The sequence below is a fragment of the Amblyomma mixtum genome, chromosome 2 (genome assembly GCF_055824585.1).
Source record: "Amblyomma mixtum isolate Tamu chromosome 2, ASM5582458v1, whole genome shotgun sequence".
Classification (NCBI taxonomy): domain Eukaryota; kingdom Metazoa; phylum Arthropoda; class Arachnida; order Ixodida; family Ixodidae; genus Amblyomma; species Amblyomma mixtum.
This window is the reverse complement of record NC_143013.1, coordinates 7,926,842-7,947,980: the sequence shown is the minus strand read 5'-3', so window position 1 is coordinate 7,947,980 and position 21,139 is coordinate 7,926,842. Positions and strand designations below refer to the sequence as shown.

The 21,139-nt window shown below is 46.4% G+C and overlaps 2 protein-coding genes across 6 annotated transcripts in view; one reads left to right on the top strand and one right to left on the bottom strand.

Annotated features, from left to right (window-relative positions):
* Positions 1 to 17,606, bottom strand: part of LOC149358328 (uncharacterized) — a 63,255-nt gene extending 45,649 nt beyond the window's left edge. The window contains exons 1-3 of one of the 4 annotated variants that reach the window (XR_016288660.1): positions 17,556 to 17,606; positions 17,276 to 17,441; positions 2,567 to 2,672 (exon numbers count right to left, since the gene is read on the bottom strand). The gene's annotated coding sequence lies outside the window, so the exon portion shown is untranslated. Of the gene's footprint in view, positions 1 to 2,566; positions 2,673 to 17,035; positions 17,227 to 17,275; positions 17,468 to 17,555 lie in introns of those variants that run through there. The other 3 variants (XR_016288659.1, XR_016288658.1, XR_016288662.1) reach the window with 3 other exon arrangements.
* The window catches only part of LOC149358327 (SEC14-like protein 2), a 45,262-nt gene extending 24,784 nt beyond the window's left edge, over positions 1 to 20,478 (top strand). For both annotated transcript variants that reach the window (XM_089570379.1, XM_089570381.1), the window contains 9 exons: positions 715 to 808; positions 2,987 to 3,081; positions 4,393 to 4,471; positions 8,719 to 8,799; positions 9,428 to 9,514; positions 10,326 to 10,432; positions 12,347 to 12,451; positions 18,682 to 18,883; positions 19,917 to 20,478. In XM_089570379.1, the coding sequence (XP_089426505.1) occupies positions 715 to 808; positions 2,987 to 3,081; positions 4,393 to 4,471; positions 8,719 to 8,799; positions 9,428 to 9,514; positions 10,326 to 10,432; positions 12,347 to 12,451; positions 18,682 to 18,883; positions 19,917 to 20,062 (996 nt within the window). In that variant the 3' untranslated portion in view covers positions 20,063 to 20,478. The remainder of the gene's footprint in view (positions 1 to 714; positions 809 to 2,986; positions 3,082 to 4,392; positions 4,472 to 8,718; positions 8,800 to 9,427; positions 9,515 to 10,325; positions 10,433 to 12,346; positions 12,452 to 18,681; positions 18,884 to 19,916) is intronic.
* The last annotated feature ends 661 nt before the right edge of the window (positions 20,479 to 21,139 follow it).

Below are 21,139 nucleotides of genomic sequence, written 5' to 3'. Positions count from 1 at the left end.
GGCATTTGTTAGGTGGGCTGCCCAAGAACAAATATAAATAAAAATTACCCTGCGTGCATCCACCCCCTATGACACAACGGGCTTAAACCACTGTAAAGTAAATAATGAAAAAGAAAGAAAAGAAAGAGAATAAAAAAGGTGATCTACCGTAGTGAAAGCTGCCGAGGGAGGGCCAGGCTGAGCTTCGTTCATTAAATTCGTAAAGTGAATCAAGGAATATTAACTATATGTGTTTATCGCGGTTGCGTATTTTGTTCTTGACTGACAGTTGTAATTTTATTGAAATAGAAATAAAAATAAATGCAGACCTAAATAAATAATAGCAGTAGTAGTCAGCACATTTGCAGGTTGCTGATCTAGCTAAGTAGGCACATTTTTCGATATAATAATAACTAATCATCGGGCTTAAGCTCCGCATGCACTTTTTTATGCTTCTCGCAATTTGTGATGTTAGTTTCATATTTCTCAGCCTCATATTTATACTGCCTTGCTTTAATTGGCATCGGCCACTCAGCCCGACAGATGATAACAATGAAACGAATTTTCAAAAAGAATGCCAACATTTCGAACCTCTTTTCAGAATGCGTACTGTTGCGTTATGTGACTGCACGCGGACGGTTTTCAGTCGCCCGTCGTGTAGAGAAGGTTGTCTAGTCACTTTGGCTGCGCTTTTAACGCCAAACGACCACCCGATCTGTTGCGGCTACGGCGCAGGTCTTTACGAAGTTCTGGCCGGGCGGCGCCATCGAGTGCAGTCCCGACGGTCGACCCGTACTCATCGTGCCTGTCGGACAAGGAGACTTGAAAGGTATGCTTTACATGGCTGCAGCAAGCCTGGCTGTGCGGTACCAGTTGCATTAGGTTTGACTTTAGATTAGATTTGGCTGTGGTTAAACAGAGCTAAACCACAGCCAATTTTTAAAATTAAAATATTAACCGACAGCCTCCAACGGTACGTTAGAGAATTTTAAAGGGTAAAGCTGAGTAATTTTTTTTTGTTCGGCGCGCCCTAGCTAGTTCATATTTCCAAAAATACCTGTCGTCAGATGCCGCTCAGATTTCTGTTGCTTCGAAAACGGACTATCAAAGTCGTCCCACGCGCCTCTGGGATTTATTTTACGACTGCAACAAGCCCTTTATTTTCAGTTTACCTTTATGACTAAACGTCGACAATACGATTGGCTCTGGCGTTGCCATGATACATGCACAACCGCACTTTCAGCACTTTGTTTTGATGTCACGCGCTGGATCCTCAACGTTCATGGTTAGATTTAGTTACCGTAGAACTTAAATGGACTTGCTTGCCATGCATGAAGTGATGGTTACGAAACAGCGCTATAGCGCAAGGAACAACTTTATTTAAAAAAGAAACAAATCAAAAACGAAGAGAGGGAGGAAGGGACGCAACAGTGCTTTAGTAACCACCATGCATAACCAACTCGCTCATCAGCTCGTTTTCAGTGCGTGACGTCTCGAGTAACAAGCATTTATTTGAGCGCCTGAAAAGAAATACCTTGAAAAGATCGGAAAAAATCTATTAATTTTTTATCTTTCGCAAATTAGGTTATAAAATTCGTATATAATATGTGTTCTGGTAACTTTAAGCTATTTGAGATTAGTGAAATGGGTCTATTTGCTTGGTACGGGACTGTCACCGGATATGAATATAGGTATTAAAACACAGTTTTCCAATCAACCGGTACGCACCCTGTGTCGATATACTGTTGAAATATTAAAGAAAGCAATGAAGTCGAATATCTCACTGGTTAGCTTTAGAAGTTTGGTGCTGGTGCCTTCGGGACCTGGACTCGTTTTAAGCGGGAGCCGTTCTATTGTGCGAGGTATATATACCTCGCGCATTGCAGTTACGAGGGGTGGAAAAGGACAGGAAATAGAAAGTTGTGAAAACTGATGTGAATTAAGAAGGGTCAGTTCATCTGTAAATACTTCAGCAAAGTTATTATTCAACTCCTCAGCATAGTTGGCTATTGCTAAAACAATAGCAAGAAGCCCGCTAATGCATTAAACCACTTCGAACCTAACGACAAGGATTGCGCCCTAATTGTTCCGGGCGTGATGGAGTAACTTCCTGGCCAAAAATCTACAGATTAGGGACCTGCAAAGACGGCCTGATATGTCCCTGTGTTAAAGGGACGCTAAGGACCACCCCAGCCAACTTTTGCTCTCAGTATAAATGGTTTCTGGAAGCTTTTCTGGCTATTTTGACGTTTGTACAGCAGCAAAACATGCATATATTGCCAAGAAAATCGGACTTCAAATGTTTCCTGCTGCCCTATTCAAAGTCGGTGAGTTCACAACAAAAAAGGACTCCGTGATCACTGTTGAAGACAGTGTAGTTTTGCCTCAGCGATCGGCGCAAAAATCTGTCTCGACCTTCCTCCATGGTCTCGAAGCACCGTTATCTGCTTGCGAAAACGGCCAGGGATGGCGACACGCGTATTTCTTTTTTACATTTAGTAGCTTGTTAACGCTCCGTATTTAGTGAAAGTATCGTCTGTGTCCACAGAACGCGATAACCTATAGATAGAGACCTACTTAAGCTTACCCGCCGCGGTGGCTCAGTGGCGTTGGCGTCCGGCTGCTGATCCAAAGATTACGTGTTCGATGACGGCCGCGGCGGCCGCATTGCGATGGAGGCGAAAGTCAAACGCCTGCATGCGATGGGATATCAGCGCATGTAAAAAAAAAAGAAAACAGATTTTATAAATTATTACGAACCCTCTTCTACGGCCTTCCGCGTAGCCGATGTGTCCCTTTGCAACGTTAACCCTCCCCACAAGCACCCCCCCCCCTCCCCCTTCGCACACACACTTTACAATTTGCAGCTTCAGTTTCTCCTCAATATCCCTGTGCTAACAGGTCGCTTGAACAGGCATTGTTTGCCTCACCTTACTGCACCAAATTATTGGCGTATTTATGTTCAGAGAAAACGGTGAATTTTGTCGTTCTCTAACGCGACGCGCAGGATTTCTTGAAGCGGCACCCCGAGCAGATCTACTTCGTCACTGCATATTTCTGCTTGAAACGCTGGAGGAGCTGAAGAGGAAAATCACGCTGCAGGTCAGTGCGTTCTCCAATAAGTGCTTCCTAGGCGTCGCAATATTGTTTGCTGGACTGGTGTTCCCACCTGTCGCTAGCGTGGTTGCAGTGGCAGCGGAACCGGTTTGCAACAGTCCAGAGAGGAGGTGTTTCGAGAGATGTCGAAGAGCACTCCCCTCAGTGCAGTCCTTGAGGCGTTCGAAACACCTTCACTGGGCCCGAACCGCGAATACGTTTATCTCACGTGACAGTGTTCATGCAAGACGTCAAGCTGATTTTGTGTCTCTATGGAGAGCGCTTAACTCGTGGAAAAGAAGACAACCGGACTGGACTTAGTGTGCTGCAACTGCCAGTCGAGCCTTGCTAATTGCGTTTCTCGCGGACTCTCTAGTCTCTCAATCATTCAATCTGTACCTGTATAGGGGCTCACTCAATTACTCGTTGAATCCCTTCTTTATTATAATTCACACAAAGAATTACAAGCTCTTTCACTAATGAGGTCACCGAACCACCCTCTTCATTTCCGTTCGTTGACTGTGCAAAAAAGATGCTGTTTTTTTATGCATACTGTAGAACGCTCACTGAGGAGCCTGAAGTGTCAGGATGAATAAGTGCAATTGCCACGACTACGCGAAGTTCATTTCACCGTATCAGTGAGGGCACCTGAAAAGCAAAGCCACGCAAACGACCAGAAGGCAAATTTTCAAATACATATCTTTTTTTCGTTTTTCACCGTGCGCTGCGCTCATTCTGTTTTAACAACAGCTCGAAGAAACGAGGTACGACGCGGTGGTAGAACCACTAAAAGTAAGATTAGAGCTGATTAAGAATAATTAACTTGTGCCTAAGCACATCGAAGGCTACGTAGGCTACACACCTTTCTATCAAGCGCTCGCTAAGCGTCTCCATATTTTTACACCTTTGGTTCAAGGCGCGAAACACATGCAGACTCAAGGAAGGTAGACGAGACTGAGCGCCTTGTGTCTTGTGTGTGAGTTTCGCGCCTTTAACCAAAGATGAACAATTACTAACTAGTCCAACAAGACGTTCTTTTAAGAAACGTTCGCTGGACAGTTTTGTAAACCTGGCTGAGGCACGATGGACGAGGTAGCTCGAGCCTTTGGCACTAGTTCGCTGCAGTCCGAAGAGCAGGTGTTGTGAAATCTGCATTTACGAGATGAAAAGGTCCGTAGCTAGCAGAGGCAGCCAGAATTTTAAGGCTAAATCTTGTTCGTGAAGTACGACGCTGTACAGGAAACGCTGCCGTGCAACCTTATCCCAAGGTGTTGTGTTGGAAATAAAAGTGTGTCAAATCGCCATGTGTACGCGCAGCACGGAGTCCGTATCCAGACAATGTACGTGGTGGCCGACATGGAGGGCTTCTCCTTCTGGCAGCTCTCTTCCATCGAAGGTGAGCATTGTGTCTTTTCTCTACCCTAACATATGGCCTAGACGCTTTCATTGGCTGTAGTCGGATACAACTCAAGAGCGAAGCGGCTTTTCCCCGTCAAAGAATCCCCTTCCAGCCAATGGCGCTGACCGATTCTCACGACCCTGCTAGCGTGTCAATGCAGGGCGACTGCCACCTCCTTTCATCTACCACTCCCTGCCTTGTCACGCTAGCAGGGTCATGAGGATCGGCCACGCCATTGGAGGGGGGCTCCTTTTTCGGGAAAAGCCGCTTCCTTCATGAGTTGTATCTGACTATAGCACTTACAGGAAGTGCTATAGTCTGACTATAGGCTTCCTCCGTGCTTTAGAGTGGTTTGTCAATATCTGCCGTGTCTCGTTTAATTACGTCTGCTACACTTTCCGCTTATTGATTAACTTGTACACTATTGTCTGCCTGTCTTATTTTTATCTCTACATTACCTGCCAGCTACATACCATTCGAAGATCAGGTAATATATGCTCTGGTAGGTAATAGAATGAACTAAAATGGTTGTGAGAGTAAACACGCTGTGATTGAATTTTTGTAGCTGACCCAGGACAGGTCTAATGGGAGATCATTGGAAAATAGAGGTGTGTGTTCTGCAACGGACGGAATGTGTTTGTTGATTGGTGGTGCCGATGAAGGTAAGGCTGATTAGTATGACATCACTGACATGGCGTCAGCTGGAACCAGTAGTTTACTGACGACATAAAACTCGGTCGTCTGCAAGGTGTGACGGTATCAGCATTAATTCCGTATATAAGTTGCTTGGCAGGAATAACTAAGGACGCTCATGGAGGTTCTTGATCTGTTCGATCGTGAACACGGTAATGTGTGGAATTCAGCAATAGAAGTGCCACCTGTCGGTGCCAGTGAGAATCTTCTCACACGCGCTGTGCGTGCTGCATGAAATTATATCTCCCTTTGCCGCGCATTACGACGCTGTAGGTCCGTTCTGTAAGATGCTCGGTGAGGGTGCACGGAAGATTACACACCGCAACTGCGATCCAGTTTTGATGCTGCATGAGTTATCACTGATGTAAATGTACTTTGTACCATCTATTAATTTTGTTGCCAGTGCCAGTAACGGTTCCCACACTTTAAAAGCGTGTTTTTGGCGGGCATGCGTATTCCAGCTGCTGGTATTCGTGATACGCCACTTTTTGAATGTAGGCTGCTTCCTCCCTGTCAAAAAAAAAACAAAAAAAAACAGCTATGTTGGCCTTGCTGTAGCGATAAGTATGGCGCGCCTTGCTGTAGCCTGTGTTATCGAGGAAGCATCGGAGGAAAGGCCTAACCCCGCGTACCATGCATCCTCGGTTCTCCGAAAAGGGGTCAGGCGTCCTGCGTGACACGATAAGAAGACATCGTTTATCTGACCCGCGAGGGAACCGGATATCTCTCGAGCAGGCTTCCCGGCTCTTTGCTGTTCCTTGTATATCTTCGCCGGCATACAGTGTTGCGCGATAAACAGTGACGATGGGGGGTAGGAATATTTCCGTTTCTCTGCGCAAACGCGACACACGAAGGGCACAGAGTTGTGCCATGAATTAGGGCAGTTTATTTTTATCTTTTATTTTTATTTAAAGTGCCGCTACAGCGGAGCAACAGCCGGTCGTAAGATCACGCTAGCAGCCAGCAACGACCCGAACTTCACGCGTTTTGCCATTGAAATAAATATTAAGTGCGTATACTGATTTGAATTCTGAGGCCGTAGGAGCCCAGTTCAGATGTATGTAATTGTGCGCTTCGCATATACGAAGTGTGAAGCGGTTCTGGCGTTGCTGCGTTTCCAAAATATGTCGTGGGCGAAGAGCGATAAACACAGTGAAAGGGCGTCGAATTGGGTGTTTGGAAACTCGTACTTTTATCGCTGTTTTGTACTGAGCACGTGCTCGAAGCTCCTACGCTCTAAACAGAAAGGAGTGAAACGGAGTAAGCTGTCCTCTAGCCAAGGGAGTGCGCTAGAGGACGGTTTACTCCCGTTTTTACTCCCATATAAGCGCATTCGTGTTATAGTGTATCCTGTAACTGGTGACGACGTATACGACCTACGGAGACGAAACGCGATAACTGCCGTTTTTATATTAACACTTCGATAGACATCTGAGAACTCTGGTTGAAATTAGTGAGGAGCTCCGTATACCATTGCATGCCTCTTAGAAGAGTTGTATCTTTAGCTCTCAAAGCCTCTAATTTTTGTTCTTAAGGCTAAAAGCTTAAAGTTGGAATTGATGTATCCGGTTTAATAACGCAAAAAATGTCTTTGCGTTTTGAACTTTTTACGCGAGTCGTTATTTTTTTTTGTTGTTTAATTTATTTCCGTGGGCAAGGAAATGGAGAAATACGCCCCTGCGTTACTATGGACACTGCAAGCAGATGTAGAGGCGACTCCCTTGAGATGTCCGAGGCAGCTGGTCTCGCTCTCGCAATGTCGTTCTTCATGTGAGCGTTGCTCTGGCAGCATCTGTCTGTACTGTCCACCTTTTCATCATTTACCTCATTTTCTTCCTCGCCTTCCTTTCGGATCTGAAAAAAAAAAAGGAATGGATTCTGAAAGTAGGTTCAGCCGAGACGCAGATGAGCAAACTGAGCGAGCCGCCGATCGCTGATTATCTTCTGTGTGTTGAATGCCTACTCGCCCTCTCAGGGGACAGCAGATACGGTGCCGTGTGTGCCGACCGCCTGTTTTCTGAAAACCTTGCCCTACCGTTATTTGCGCAGCTGACTGTGCTGAAACACGAGTAGCAGCAGAAATAATAGTGAGCAAAGGCTATCGAAGAGCTGCAAAAAAAAACGAATAAAATTTTTGCGCCCTTTATGTGACGTTAGTAACTTTCATTTACTGATAAAAACTTCTTTAATACCATTGAGATTTCCCCGTGCATGCGCAGGTTTTGTTTCTTTATATGATTCTACTAAAGTAAAAGTTGCAGCTGAAGAGTGTCGTTCAACACTAAAAACCACTCTTTCTTTAAAGCGACCAGTCATTCTGGGCTTCCATGAATAGGTCTAAATGAAAAGGGAACTATTAAGGCGAAAGACTTTAATGCCTCATCGTTGTCGACAGAAGGTTGTTAGCAGAGGTGCCACGCTTTTGGGTTGGTCGAAATGGTTATGACGTCAGAGTGCGCGGATTCGCAGTAATGAGGTCACCCGCGGATGCCTGACGCCCCCTTTTGGAGCAGACGACAATAATAAAATAGTTGTCCGCTCCGACAGCGGGCAACAGGGGGCGTGTTGCGTCCGTGGGTGACCACATTACATACCTCATTACTGCGAACAGAGAAATGGGTACAACCGAACTCATCGAAGCAGAGGGAGTTGTTAGTCAGTTGTCAGTTGTTAGTCCAGTCGTTGTGGTGTGTACTCTCTTCTTGTCCGTCGTCTTGTGTGACTGGTTTTTTCTCAGTTTCCAGAGGGAGAGTCGTGCTAAAGAAGCAGTCAAAGTGTGTAGTTGTAATGTTTGGTTTGGTTTATGGGGTTTAACGTCCCAAAGCGACTAAGGCTATGAGAGACGCCGTAGTGAAGGGCTCCGGAATTTTCGACCACCTGGGGTTCTTTAACGTGCACTGACATCGCACAGTACACGGGCCTCTAGAATTTCTCCTCCAAAGAAATTCTAGCCGCCGCGGCCGGGATCGAACCCGCGTCTTTTGGGTCAGCAGCCGAGCACCATAGCCGCTGAGCCACCGCGGCGGCGTAGTTGTAATGTGTAGTCAAAGTATGTAGTCAAATAAAGCACTAGTACAGCACAAACAGTCTCGCAGTCAATGCCAAACAGTGCGCCAGGAAAGGCTTTCACCTTGGAGCACTTCAGAGAGCCAAAGTGCCCCCTAAATTTTTTACTTCTGCTGAGCTCAGTACTTTCTTTATGGTAATGTCTACGACAGTTAAGGATTCAGGGAAAGTAGCGAACGATCTGCCAGCCGCAATGAACTTTGGCTTGAAACCGCATTCTGACAACTGCTCGTTTTTCGACCAGCTTTTTCGACCCAGCTTTTTCGACACAGATCGCGGAATGGTGAAGATCATTGACCAAATTGTTCTGGTATTACCACTTCAACACTGCAGTCTGAAAACCGGCGATGTTAGCTCTAATTGTGAAGTGGAGTGCAGTACAGGTACAACAGCTAGCACTCGTCCACTTCTAGAGCTACTCCACTGAGTGCATACACACCACGAGATTCCACTGCAAATGTCTTACGCGGCGTGAACATCTGCAGTGGTGTCTGCGATCACCGAAACGGTGCGGATGTACGAGGATAACTACCCGGAGGTCCTTGAAGAGGCCTACCTTGTTAACGGTGGGTAACAATTTTCCTTTCACAGCTCTGATACGAACGTGACGAGCCGTTGTTATTCGCGTCAGGATGTGAAGTTGGAGGTGACTCAATATATAACTGGAACGTATTACAGAGTGCTCAAGTCTTGGCCGGCGTCCAGGAAATTAGCCCATCTTGGATATACGTGGTTAAAGTAGCGTATAGAAGGGCAGAGCTCAGATCCAGTGCTGGTCACTTGATGGAACAAATAAAAAAACGTTGCAGTTCATGCGCAACCTTGCTCAACAACATGCACAGTGGGCACATTATAGATCTTGAAAAAGCTCACATAATTGTTTTCCTAATTTTATATAATGTGATAACGTAATGACTGTCACTTCATTCACATCCAAAGCGAGCCACATATATACAGTACCCTACGTCAAAGCGGATTAGTAAAACAGGCTGCTAACGGCATACACCTTGCGCAAACCGGCGTATTGTCACCTGTTTGCCGCTTCGCATCGTCATAAGCTCCTGCATGACGGCTGCTTGTTCTGTATGTCCGTCGTCGCATTGCTCAAGGTATTGGCCGGCTGTATACGATGTGCCAACTTTGCGGAAGACTGCTGGGTGTATTCCTGAACGCTATTTTCGTTATTTCCTATAGCGCCCAGCTTGTTTCCCATGTTGTGGAGCATTGTGAAACCTCTACTGACTGAGAGGACCACGAGCAAGATACACATCTTCGGGAAAGGTGAGTGGACCTACGTCATTGCGTACGCAACGCACACCTCGCTCGCAGTGAGTCTAGCTGCGGCAAAGTATCAGGCTTCTGGCATATCCAGGCCCAGAATAAAATGCTTGCACGTTGCCCTCAGATCTAATTACGAGTAGATGCAGAGGACTGAGTCGTCATCAGTAAAAGAGCCCATGCCTGACCGGAAAGACAGGGTGAAAGAGATGGTCCAGACGTGGAGCTGGTGTAAATGCCCTTAATCATGGAAGACAGTTGGGCTAGTTGGTGTGTATTCGTTAGTGACTCCGACATTGCAACTAGCGTGGAAAGCACAAGGACAGCGACAAAAGGAAGGCTAGCGTGCTGTCCCGTCGGTTCCTTTTGTCGCTGTCCTTGTGCTTTCCACGCTAGTCGAAATGCCCTTAAGTACCAGGAACAGACAGTTTGGCAGAGAGAACTCTATAATGCATCTGGACACCTGGAGATCGACAGAAGACGCGGTACTTAAGGCACCATCTTCAATTATTCGCGAAGTGACGAAGTGGTTCATTTATTTTTGATAGGGGCTGCATGCGTTATTTTTGATAGGGGCTGCACTGTCGTTTTAATTACGCTGATGTTTAAGTGGCCTGCGTAGTCGGTTTCCGGCTATAGATATGGTGAGCACAGGTCAGATGACCTGCCACGACGCTGGATGGATGGGAACGCCCCCTTTGAAACGGGGTGGTGGCAATTGCCACCATGCTCAGCTTTTCTTTCTTTATTATTTTTTTGTTTACTTTTGTTTACGCTGGCTAAATGCATGCGCGCCATCTGTGGGGCTTCGCAGAAGGTTGGAGGGAGCTCCTGGCGGCCCGCTGGGACGTGGAACGGCTTCCTGCGCACTGGGGCGGCCGCCTGAGGGGACCCGACGGCGACGGCCGCTGCACGCATATGGTTCGCAAGTTCTGCCTGTTTCTGCTTATAGTAGCATCTAAATAGGCATCCTTGCACGCGGCGAGTTTAGTTCTGGACCACCCTTTCAGTTCACCTTCATCGCCAGAACAGGGACATAGCAGATATGTTTGTTGTCGCACTTGTCCGGCTTCCTCTTAGAACATATGCAAAAAGTGGGGCCTTCTGTATACTACAGTCGGATACAAGTCAAGAAAAAAGTGGCTTTTCCCTGTCAGAGGATCCCCTTCCAGGCAATGGCGTCGGCCGATTCTCATGAATCTGCTAGCGTGAAAATAGAAGTGGCGCAGATAAACGAGGACAGTCTCCTGTAACAAGGTACCCATGTGGGCTAGTTGGTGTACATCAGACATAACTTCACCAGCGAAAGTACGAGACACCAGGAGAAGAAGAACACAGGACAACACAGCGTTGTCCTGTGTTCTTCTCCTGGTGTCTCGTTCTTTCGCTGGTGAAGTTATGCCTGATAGTCTCCTGTCTGTGTTGTCCGTTATAGTCCCCTTCTCGGATTGTCACAACACTCCCTGCATTGTCACGCTAGCAGGTCCATGACAATCGGCCGACGCCATTGGCTGAATAAGGGGCCATTGATGGGGAAAAACCACTGTTTCTTGACTTGTCTCTCACTGTAGACAGATTTTACTGCTTGAGGGTCGTGGAATGCAGAAAACTTTTATTCCTGCCTCTTTTTCAGGTCGAATGATTCGTTCGGTTATTATCAGTGTATTCGCGTGAAGTTTTCTCGTTACAAAGCTTGGAACTAAAAAACGGTTTAGCGAATTAAAAATAGGCCACTCAATGGTTAAGAGAGTGTAACACGAATATTTGAGCGTTAACTGTGGTGTGTGAGCAAATAATTATTTTAGTTTTCCGGTCTAAACTCTTAAGCTCCTCTCCGATGCTCGAGTGCACGTACTGCAACACGCTTCTCTTAGTGCACCATATGCCCCTCTCGCAGTCTGGCCGGCTTTCTTAGCTTAAGATACATTAGCGCAGCAGCGTCTCGGCGCGCCGCCAAGTTCTCGCTCCCGTCATAACATGAGACGCCGTGCGGTGACCGGCGCGCAGAATCTTGGCGCGATGCCAAGGTCTGTGCTGCGGGCGTCAGCGCCGCCCGCAGCACAGACGCCGACAACGGCGCGGACTAAGGAACGAGCCAAGAAATAGCTAAGGAATTTGAAAAATTATTCTATTTAAACGGGGTTTACTGATAGTGAATAGATGACGAACACACGGAGCACTTTCTCTATACGGAGCAGCTAAAGCACACCGGGCAGGAACCATCAACGCGTGCGGAGAGTTCCAGCAGAACACTCGTTCGCACGTGATCAGTGATGACATAGAAGCGGGGCTGGCGCTTAATCTTCATAGTCATCCTTACAATATGTGCTGCGGACGGCGACGACGGCGCGAAACTGAGGAACTAGCTGTGAACAGCTAACGCTAGTTAACCAGCTGACGCTGACTATCTGACGTTATAGAATCCAACTCACCCATGCGCATGAAACGTGCATTCTTCTATACGGCAACGAATGCGAAATGGTATTCAATACAGCAGGGTGCTCTTAATCTTCCGAGAGAATATCTTCGCCAGCTTAGTGAGAAGAGACATGTTTGCTTCTTATGTATTTGGATGATTTCTGGTGTTTCGAGCAGTGTATGTATGTTTTTATCCGTGATGCTAGCGCGGTGCAGGTTGTGAACGTATAGGTATATAGGCGGCTGCTCGCAGGTCAGGCAATTCAGATTTGCCACCGAAGCGTTGCATATTGCCCAGGTTGGCCCCTGACAATATTGCGTGGGCTGTGCACATTAAGTGATATAGAGGCTGCTCACCAAGGCTATATAGCTGCCTGACGAAGCTAACGCAACTACTACCACGGCTCTCGCACGCAGGTCTGCCCGGGAGGTACCATTCCGGACAAGTACCGGCGAAAGTGGTCAGATTCAGAGTGCGCCAAATCATACACCGTTGCAGCTGGCTCCTGCTGGACGTTGCCGGTAAGCGTCTGGCATGACCTCGCAGAGACGCCCACGTCATTGTCATGGGTCGCGGCCCTTCTTTCATGTTTGCCATTCCTGCTGCAAGTTCAGCTCTTTTATTTCAATACGCGTTGAACACGTTTTCTACTTCACGCACGAAACCTCTGAACTATTTGCAGTTCACGCATTAACGAATGCTGTACAATTTGCTCAAGAGTAATTAACGAAAGCACACCGCTGCAGCATCGGAGCAACGAGTCATATACCGGAATATACGACTCGGACAAATGCCCATTACCAGGAATTCGGGACATGCGTTTTTATTATGAAATAAATAGAAATAAAGTTCAATTCGCCGCCACCACGCTGCGCATGGCTTTGATTATTCAAAAAAAGCGCTTTGACATCATTCGTCACGTAAGAAAGAGAGGGAATTACTGAGTGGCTACAGCATAGAACGTGATAGGCCGTTAGGCTTAGCGGCACTGGCTGGGAGCTGTCCCGAATTCGCTGTAATGGTGGTGGCTTGTTGAGGTCGCCTAACAGCGCAGGAACGTGACATTATCCAGCGGCGCATAGGTTGAAGGTTGAAGGTTTATTTCCGCAACTGGGTGTTGCGAGGACAGCCAGGGAAAAAGCTGTATAGACAGCTTGAGAGGTCCTGGCTTCCTCTTACAGTGCAGCATTGACGGTGGCGGAGTACGACATCAAACAAAATGTAAGTAAAGTATGTTCGGTACAGAGAATGAGACATGTACGTTCAATACGTAGTACATTGTGCTTATAAAAGAAAGAACTACATTAGATCAAAGAGCCTATAAAGGCAAACACAGGGAGGAGAAAATAAATGACAGCAAAATTGACAGGTGCACTCAAAGTGGTAATAGGAAGAAAAAAAAACTACATGAACATTTGGGGCAATTCTTTCAGAGAAATATTGGATAGGTCAAGATTCTTGTGGCAGTACAACTGGTTCAGAAGTGTCGGTAAGGTATGCTGCAACATTTGCTTGCCATAGTTTGTGCGGCATTTCTTAACATTCCAAGGTTCTGCTGCTCGGGTATCATACACAGTTCTGCTTTGCTCTAGCCCAGCCAGTGTAAGTAAGGAGTCATCATTTTTCATTATGGCGAGTTAATATTTATAGCACAGCCTATAGTTATACATGGACTTCATTGGTATGACGTTGTGTCGATGGAAAAGGCTCGCCGTGTGGAAGAAATATGGCACTTTACATGCAATGCGTATAATTCGTTTTTGTAACACTGTGAGTTTGTTAATATTTTCAGCTGTTGTTGTTGCCCACACCATACATCCGTAGTTGGCTATAGAAGAGAACAAAGAGTGGTAAAGTAACATGTTGACTGACATAGGAAAATTAAAGCAATTGCGGCGCATGATACCAACTGTTCTGGAAAGTTTCTGAACTACGTAATTAATATGGTCATTCCATGACATATCTGCTGCAAAGTAAACGCCCAGAGTTTTCACAGACTGCACAAACTCTATTCTGGTATTGTTTAATTCAATTAGAGGTAGTTCAATGTGTTTGTGACGTGGGTGAAACATGACTGCTGCCGTTTTACTAACGTTAATTCTTAAGTGATTATCAACCGTCCAAGTATTTATTGCTTTTAAGGTTTTATTAGCTCGATTTGCAAGATCAGCAGTTGAAGTACCCGAAAAAAAACAGACTAGTGTCATCTGCGTAAATTATATACTCAGCAGTGCTATCAATGCGGACAATATCATTGACATAAAGAACAAAAAGAAACGGACCCAAAATGCTCCCTTGCGGAACGCCAGAAGCTACCGCTTTCAAATGGGAGCATTCACCGGCAATACTGACAAACTGAGACCTATGTCGCAAGTATGAGGAAATCAGCATATGGGCTATGCCTCTAATACCGTAGTGATCTAATTTTTTAAGCAGCACAGAGTGATTAACAAGGTCAAACGCCTTTGAAAAATCTAAAAATAATCCAAGTACCATGTTTTTTGACTCAAAATGTTTTAGTATGAATTCTTTCTGAGCAAGGAGAGCTAACTCAGTCGATCTGTTTTTACGAAAGCCATATTGAGCGTTAGTGATAATGTTATATCTTTCAGTGAAGCAGGATAGTCGTTTAAGAATAACTTTTTCGAGGCCTTTAGAAAATACAGGTAAGATTGATATCGGGCGATAGTTTGCCATTTCATTTTTGTTTCCTTTTTTATACACTACTGTCACTTTTGCCCTTTGCACAAGACGCGGAAAAACTCCGGGAACCAAGGAGAGGTTGAAGATATGGGCGAGGCAAGGTGCAAGAATGTCGATGGTAAATTTTATGGGCTGTATCTGGAAACCTGACGCGTCTGTAGCTTTACTGTTATTAAGTGATAAAAATTCTGTAATTACTTCATTTACTGTAACAGGTGTTAGAAATATTGTTTTACCATTACGGGCACTCATATAGGACAGATTTACGTCGCCGCTTGATGTGTCAGCAAAGGAAAGAAAGTAGTCATTAAAGGCATCTGCTAGATCAGCACCTTTTAGTTCAATCCCTTCATGAATAATTTTTGTGGTCGGTTCGGAAGAATTAGCGGAGATAGATTTTAAAACCTTCCAAACTTTTTGAGATTGTCCAGCAGTTGAATTAAAGCGGTTATAAAGATATTGCTTTTTAGCGACGCGAAGTTGCTTTGTGACGAAGTTCCTAAAATTTTTTAATGTTCTCAGCTGTTTAGGGCACCTACTTTGCAAAAACAGTCTATAAAGTTTATCTCGTTTCTTTATCAACTGCAACATGTCCTTGTCGACCCATGGTTTCTTACTTTTCTTTGATTGGTAGAATTTCTTCAGTGGAAAGGAAGCATTATAAATGTCAGTGAATATCTCTAAAAATTTTTCGTAAGCTTCATCAGGGTCGCTTTCCTCAAGAACATGTTCCCAGTTAACAATAGATAAGCGTTCCTTAAACTCGCATAACGTGTGATCATTTATAACTCGATAAAAAGATGTTTGGTCTGGTTGTCGTTGAGAATTCAGAGTGAGATTGACAGATATGAATATTGGCATGTGATCACTTAGAGCATAAGCGATGGTGCCAGATTTCAAGCTTTCTGTTTTGAAGTTTGTTATGAACAGATCTAAAAGTGTTTCTGATTCTGTCGTAATCCGTGTAGGTGACATGATGACGTTTTCACAGGAGTGAACGTTAAGTAAAGTATTGAACTCGACTGTTGTGTTATTGTTGGCCAGCATGTCAATGTTAAAATCGCCACCTAAAATTAACTGATATTGGTTGATGTTAACAAATTCTAGGAATGAATCAAGAAATAAAAAGAGCTCAGCAGAACTGCTACCCGGTGGACGATAGCAGACACAAAATATCCTTGTGCCAGACTTGACTGCCAGGACTTCGTAATGGGGTGTAATACAACAAAATTCAGGCAGCATTTCTGATTCCATAAGATTTGAAACTAACATTGAAACACCACCTCCCCTTCTTATGGATCGGTTCAAATAGAAACACTTGTACGTCGGAATAACATAGACGTCACCTTCACAAGTAAACCACGTTTCTGAAAACATAACATTGAAACGAGCTTCCACTTCGCTGAAAAAACAGTCAAGTTCTTCTTGCTTATTTCGACCAGATCTGAGATTAACATGAATACAAGAGCAACAATGAGGATTATCAGGCTTAATGGAACTACTGAGGTCAGAAAGATCAACAAGATTAGTATAAAGAGACATCGAAAAAAAGAGTGCCGCGTGTTACCGCAAATTACTGGCTTTATAGCTGGTGCAAATCTGCTGCACAATGGATGACAATCGCGGGATCATGTTGTTTCCTTCTAACGAACACTCTCCCATTCCGGGGCCAAGCGTACTGGTAGTCATTTTCACCTGCCCAAGCCTTTGCATAGCGCAAGAGCTCACGGCTTTGACGCGTCATGTTTTCGCTGACTGAAACATCTGACTGAACATCTCTTAAAACTGTCCGCTTCTGAAACCACACGTCACGAGTTGAAAGCTTTGAAAACCGTACAATGATCCCGGGCACCTTTCCTGGCTTTGAAGGAAGTCTGTGCACAACATCAACATCATTCAAAGTGAGCTCTGGCAAATTCACAGATCTTGCTACGTCATTTACCTTTTCCATCAGATTCTCATCATTTGTCACCGGTATGCCGTGCACCTCAAGGTTCAGCTTTCTGTTTCGCCACTCAAGGTCGTTTACAGTCATTTTCAACGACTCAACATCATCAGCGTCGACTCTGGTTTCAAGTGCATAACACGTTTCTTTAACGTACTGATCTCTTTCTCGTGTTTTACCTGTTGCTCAAGTATATCATCGTATTTTTTTGACATTAGTTCAATAGACTTCTTCACTTCATCGACTTGGTCAGGCAGGCCAGCAAGAGCATCAAGTTTTTGACATATGCCGGCTAAACAGCTAGCAAGGTCAGGTTGCGTGCTGGGTGTGTCAGAGCTTCCTGCGTTTGTTTTACGACAGTCTGGACATCGCCACGCTTTGCGACCTTTCTCGCCTTTTCCCTTATATGTTGACGCAGAAACACCAGAGCAATTGCCGAGATGGTAGGTGTACTCACATTCGGCGCACTTGAGGGCGAGTCCGTCACTTGGAAGACATTTGTCACAAGAAGGACATGTCTCCGGCATGTTAGCCTTGGTATAGCTTGTGCAACATACAGGTTTAAAATCGAGAAATCTTTCTCCTAACACTACAACCGAGAGCACGGTAGGAAACAAGGCGGCAGCGAGCAACACGGCAGCAGCAGCGGTGGTGAAAGAAAAAAAATGGCAAGTAGAAAAGTAGGTTTTTTACCAACCTGTAAGACGAAAACAAAGCAGATAAGGGGGCGTCCGATCACCACCGTCGCTGCTGCTCGTGTGACCCGTTTACAGCTTGGCCGAAGAAGCGCGGTGGCGCAGAAGTCTGTGACGTCACACTTAGAGCTGTCTTGAGGCCAGCGCAGCAGGGTTCGTCGCTGAAATCTGCAGATGCAAGTAATTCACGGGAGCTGAGCGTCGGTAGGCATACTGGAATGTCCGCCTTCAGGACAGAACAAGGCAGCGCACTGTAGCAGCAGGCAGTCAGGGGTAACCCACCTGTAAGACGAAAACAAAACAGATAAGGGGGCGTCCGATCACCACCGTCGCTGATGTTCGTGTGACCCGTTTACAGCTTGGCCGAAGAAGCGCGGTGGCGCAGAAGTCTGTGACGTCACACTTAGAGCTGTCTTGAGGCCAGCGCAGCAGGGTTCGTCGCTGAAATCTGTAAGACGAAAACAAAGCAGATAAGGGGGCGTCCGATCACCACCGTCGCTGCTGCTCGTGTGTAGCAAACGTAAAAAACCCCTACCTGTGCCCCTTAACTGGTTTTGTACGTGCGTTGTTAATGATGACTTCGCCTATAGTCCAGAGAGAAAGGAGTGGAAAAGAGAGTGAGCTGTCCTTTAGCTCCATTTTATAAAAGGGTGTGCACTAGAGGTCAGCTAACTCCCTTTTTTACTCTCACAGAGTCGTATTGACGTTCCGAGTGTACTGTGCTCCTTCATTCCTCCCACCCGACTGGAATGCAGCTGTGGCGTTTTGATTTCGGAAACGAACAAATGAGCAGACCCAGAACAATGTTTCGTGCGACCAAGGGAAGAGAGGCTCCTATTGCCCTGTTTCGTACTCTATTCTGCAACACCGCTAAAAACATAAGCCGCTCCATCAACCGGCTTGCTGTCGTGCCTTGTTCATAAAAACGACGCTTGAGTGATGTTAGACACCTTTAGTATACCGTGTACCGTGTGATCGTTACCGTTACCGGAGTACCGGGAGTACGCCCACCGCCGGTGAGCACGAGCTGATTAGTCCCGATGCTGCAGGCGCGCGCGCAGTTGCCTGGTATGTGGCGCCATATGGCGCCGTCAAGGCGATTTGCGCATTGACTGCGCGTGGGCTCCCGGTACTCGGGTACCGGTGACGATAACACGGTACAAGGTATGCTAATGGTGTCTAATAGGCGCATTTAGCATACCGTGTACCGTGTTACCATTACCGGTACCGGAGTACCAGGAGCCCACGCGCAGCCAATGTGGTCTATTTTCCGGACGGTCACGGAGAAGGCACTGCTTCGGCGACAGCACCAGTCGAACATTGAAGTGTGTTTAGTTTTGAAGACAGAAGCAGCGCTGTCACGTTGCAGTGCCTTGTTTTACATATAGTCCTGTTGTCGATCTCGCAGGTGTCCGTTCCGAAAGCCGGTTCCCAACTGCGGTGGCGTTTCGGCACAACGTGTGGCGAATTGTCGTTTTCGGTGCGATTCCGGCCGCCCGATAGCGCCAAGAACGGCGGCGTAGTGCGAGACTTGGTGGAGCCCTCGAGAGTTGCCTTCTCCCACCATGCGCCCCATAGCGGTAGCGTGTGCTGCAATGAGCCCGGAACATGTAAGTAAGAAAGTTCATCGTCGTCGCCATCATCATCACCACCACCATCGCTTATTGGTCAAGGACCTACATAGTGGGTTGCTGCAATGGGGATGGGATAGCGTATCAAGATAACGAAAAGGTTCACGATGGCAGTGCATATTACAGCGACAGCTGCATATCTCATGAGAGGTTCATGAGAGGTCTTCCACCGCAGCGATGGCCTAGTCGTTTGAGCATCTGCCTCGTATGCGAAAGGTGCGGGGTTCGATCGTGCCGCCGGGTACCCACCAGTGATACAATGGGTACAAACTTTCCCCTTCCTGGTGCTCGGCTTCTTTAGGGTGAAATGCTTGGGAAATGGGTCTTGGACCCAACCTTGAGGAGAAGAAGAAACCTTGTGCCATGACGCTCTTTGGCCACAGATACCCTTGCGCCGTGAAAATTCATCATCATCATCATGAGAGGACTCCCGGCGCAAAGCTTCAGAGAAGCTAGTTCGCGGTGCACAGGTGTATGGCGTTATCTTCGGCTAGTCAGGTGACGTCATCGGTTAGGTTACGTATGGCGTCACAGCGTGGAAGAGCGGTGGCACAATAGGAGGCGCAAAAGCTACCACTACAGCCTTCTACAGACCTCTCGGCCTCTGATGCCAATACGCCTGCAGTCAAGCGATCGAAAGTGATAATAGATGAAGCCCGCGTGCGAAAGAATGCGCAACAACAGTTGCTGTAAGGCCTGCTTTTGAGTCGTAAAGCTAAATTAAAAAAAAAAGAGGAATGGAAGGAAAGGTTTGAATGCTTCGGGAAATATGCTTTGCCGAATTATGTTGATTCATCTCAAGCGACTGTTCTGTTCAAGGCTCACAAAGTCGAGCGGTCACAGGGAAAGAAAAAAAGATGGTTGACAGCCTTCGCAATGCCATTTCCTTTGCCGAAGCTTGACGGTTAGAATTTCTTTCCTTGGAGGTATGGTGTCCACACAAGGGCTTGTTCTCATCCCTTCGTCCTTTCTGCTCATTATTCTGTGCCGTTCCTGTTTTTTTCTTCTCCAGACGAGCTGGTGTTCGACAATTCCTTCAGCTGGCTGACGCGCAAGGAGCTGAGCTACAGCGTTGAGGTGCTGCCTCCGCCGAGCGAAGGAACGGACTTGACCAACGGAGTCGGCCCAACGAGGAACAGTGTCGCGACTGTGGACTGAGCCTGGTGAAGCGGGTGGCTGACACAAGCGAAATCTCTTAACGGTGCCGTGAAGGACGCGTGTGTTGGCATTGCATGAATATTGCACCGCGTTGAAGAATGGATGTGGAGGATGCCATTCCGCACAAACTGTCTAGCGTGCTACACACGAACATTTCCATGCACCAGATACGAGGGATTTCGGGTGCACTCTAGCATGCACATACTCTCGCTACCTCACTGCGATAGGCGTGTAAGCCGATGTGGGTCACATCAACGAATGAAACCTTATCGGACTATGTGCTTGCGCGCGCGCATCGAACGCAAATCTGAAAAACATTGTGCTGCTTGGAGCAGCTTGATTTAAACTAAGAGAAGACTCCGTGTCTCAAATAAATGATTGCGAGGGTACCTCACGACGGTTCCCTTGGTCGGAAAGATTTGCGTGTGCCTCGTTGTTTTAAATGAAAAAATAAAATACTCGTTGAAGCGATTTGACTACTTTTGCAGAGGGCCAACAAGATACAGTTTTGTAGGAGCTTTTCCTACTGACTGACTACTTTTAACGCGATGGCATTTGGAGTGCCATGAAAGTTAAAACTGTTCGGCGTCGGCGGCTTCGGTGTCTGTGTGGAGGCGTCACCTGCCAACCGCGGCAGGTGAGGTTCAGGCGGATTTCCCTCTCTCCATCCGCCACATGCCACAGTTGGGAAGATATCGCGGCAGCGTCTGTGTGAGGCCTCCAGCTGAGCTCCAAATGAAATCAAGAATGCACAAAACGCAGCATAATAAAGTGTTTTCAAAGCACATTTACTGTACTATCGTGATCAACGTACGGGACGCGTGTTCTCGGAAAAACTTTTATTACAGCTCTACCCAGCTACCCAGTCGCGCGGTATTGTTACCAGCGGATAGAAATACCACGTCCCTTCACGCCTTGACATATTTCAAACCACTGGATTACGTGACTGAGACAAAATAAAAATTTCCCTCACGTTCGCGTTCCGTAAACTGTTGATCGCGACAGTATCTCTCATTTTTGAGGGCTCCTGAAGCAAGCTGTCTTTTGACGACCTTGGAGTATAGGCGGATTTGAAAG